Consider the following 2,268-nt stretch of genomic DNA (forward strand, 5'->3'; position numbering starts at 1 on the left):
AAAATTAAATTTGAAGATAATTAAGAAGAAACTGTTCCACCGTTTAATTTGAAAGTTCTGGCAAATTCAAAACAGGGTCAATGATATTTACTCAGCTACCAAATAGAAATGGATATGCATGGCTTCTGATTTAATTTTCTGGGTGTGAAGAATTAATTGCCTGGTGTTCTTTAGTGTTTGATTAAGTTTTTTCCAGGATGCTGTTGAGATATATATAGAGATATATTTTAAATATTATGGTATTAGCTGTTACACTTCAATTTTCCAAGGCTTCCCATTTATGAAGTCTTTGTTTTTCTGAAAAATAATTGAAAATTGTAGCCAGATAGATAGATGGAGGTTTGAGACTTGTTCTTGAATTTTTTTTATTAATTTTTGGGGTTGGGAGAGGTTTTAGCTTTAAAGCCATTGGGTTTTTCCTGTGTTGTATTGCTTTGCAATTAAACACCGACTACCCTCTAATGCAATGAATGATGGAAGCCCTCCCTGCACTTTGTAATTGCAATATTTACTGCAAATTTCCATTTCCTGCATTCTTATTGGGATCTTTTCAAACCATTAATACATTTCCTGGCCTCAATTTACACTCTTCTTCTCTACCCAATACTTCAATTCAATTCACAATTCAATTCAATTCAATTCAGTTCCTATCTCTTTCTCTCTCTACCCTCCTCCACCTCTCTCTCCCCCCATAATTAAATCAAGCATTAAAGAAAATCCATCTTCCTCTCCCCCTCTCCTTCACTTCCCTTGTACTATATATAATGGTGGTCTAAGCTCCATACCATTTCACCATGACCTTTTCTATGTTTCCTCAGCTTGTCATGGTTCTTGCCTAACCTCCCTTCTTCCTCACCAATCTTTCCATCAATTAGGTTCAGAGCAGCCCTGCAGACTCTGTTTCTCCCCTGTTTCACTAGCTAGCTAGAGGTTTCTCAATTCCCCAAGGTATATCATGCATGCTACCATTTTTACTCCTTTTGGTTATCGCCATGTACAACTAATCACATGGAGTCCAATTCCCATGTCTAATTTTGTTGAATTTTGGTTTGTTTAGGTATCATGAGTCGCAGAAACGGAGGCGGCCCGAAGCTTGATCTGAAGCTTAACCTTTCCCCACCGAGGGCAAACCGTACGGCTGAGTCTCCCGGACGATCATCCACCGTGTCCCCCACGTCCCCGCCGAGCTCATGCGTGTCGTCGGAGCTGACTCAGGACGACAACAACAACATGAGGTACTCCAACAGCCCCGAGGCCACTTCCATGGTGCTCGTGGGTTGCCCCAGGTGTCTCATGTACGTCATGCTATCCGAGGACGACCCGAAATGCCCCAAATGCAAGAGCACTGTTCTGCTGGACTTCCTCCATGAGAACAGCAACACCATGACGACAAGGAAGAGCTAAGAGCTTGAGAGAGAGAGCTAGAGTAGCCTTGTGATGATGGGAACCCGTTTTTGCTATTTCTGCGGTTTTAGTAGGACCTAATATTAGGAGGCTCTTTCTTGGTTTCTCTTTTCCCAACCCCTTTTTACCCTTTTGGGGGTTTTGCTATTTCCGCTCCATTTTTAGCTGCATCAATCCCCGCTATTAGAGTGGGGAAATATTTGATCAGTGTCGGTTAGCAAAGAAAAAGAAGAGAATGGAGCATGAATAGCACTACCTGTTTGGTTTTTCTTTTGCTAATCATAGGCATTAGGTTATGGAACGATGGGCAATTTGGGGGGTTCTGCAGCTTTTTCTTAGCACTTTAGCAGAAGACTCTGTAAACCGGTGATTAACTGTAACTGCCCAAAATTTTCATGGTATCTAAAATGTTAGGTTATTTTGCCTTTTTTTACTTTCTTCTCTATTTCCTTTTTGGTATTTTATGCATATGTTATCAGAAAACCAAAAATGGCCAGGTAGTTTAACTGCGATAGAACGCAGAGATTGGTAAAGTCTGTGTCGTATCGAGTATAACTGGTCTGAATATTTATCTGGACTTGTACACTGGAAACTTAGAAAGCAAAAATTCTATGCTGGGGGAGCTTCATCAGACCTGGTTTGCAGTGAAACTGGTACCCACTTTGGGTCCACTTAAGTCCATGAATATTTGCTCCAACTTATGTGCAAAAATATAGGGCAATTGCAACATGGGACCCAATCTAAACAAATGACGTAACCCCAAGTTTATGATTAGAGTTTGAATCTTTTCTTTTTGTTAGTTACAACTCTCGTAAGTTCTGTGTTTTCATTATTTTGACTCTCGTGTTTCTCTTTTTTTAAGGC

At 40.3% G+C, this 2,268-nt stretch overlaps 1 protein-coding gene across 1 annotated transcript; it reads left to right on the forward strand.

Annotated features, from left to right (window-relative positions):
• Positions 1-463: 463 nt before the first annotated feature.
• On the forward strand, positions 464-1,837 carry LOC112193310 (protein GL2-INTERACTING REPRESSOR 1). The gene is made up of 2 exons (XM_024333395.2): positions 464-948; positions 1,058-1,837. The coding sequence occupies exon 2, from the start codon at positions 1,063-1,065 to the stop codon at positions 1,402-1,404; it is 342 nt and encodes a 113-aa protein (XP_024189163.1). The 5' UTR covers positions 464-948; positions 1,058-1,062; the 3' UTR covers positions 1,405-1,837.
• The last annotated feature ends 431 nt before the right edge of the window (positions 1,838-2,268 follow it).

This window comes from Rosa chinensis, chromosome 3, assembly GCF_002994745.2.
Source record: "Rosa chinensis cultivar Old Blush chromosome 3, RchiOBHm-V2, whole genome shotgun sequence".
In the NCBI taxonomy this organism is placed as follows: Eukaryota; Viridiplantae; Streptophyta; class Magnoliopsida; order Rosales; family Rosaceae; genus Rosa; species Rosa chinensis.

Bases quoted from the DNA above. Each gene is read 5' to 3' on its own strand.
- LOC112193310 (XM_024333395.2), top strand. From the start codon at position 1,063: ATGAGTCGCAGAAACGGAGGCGGCCCGAAGCTTGATCTGAAGCTTAAC.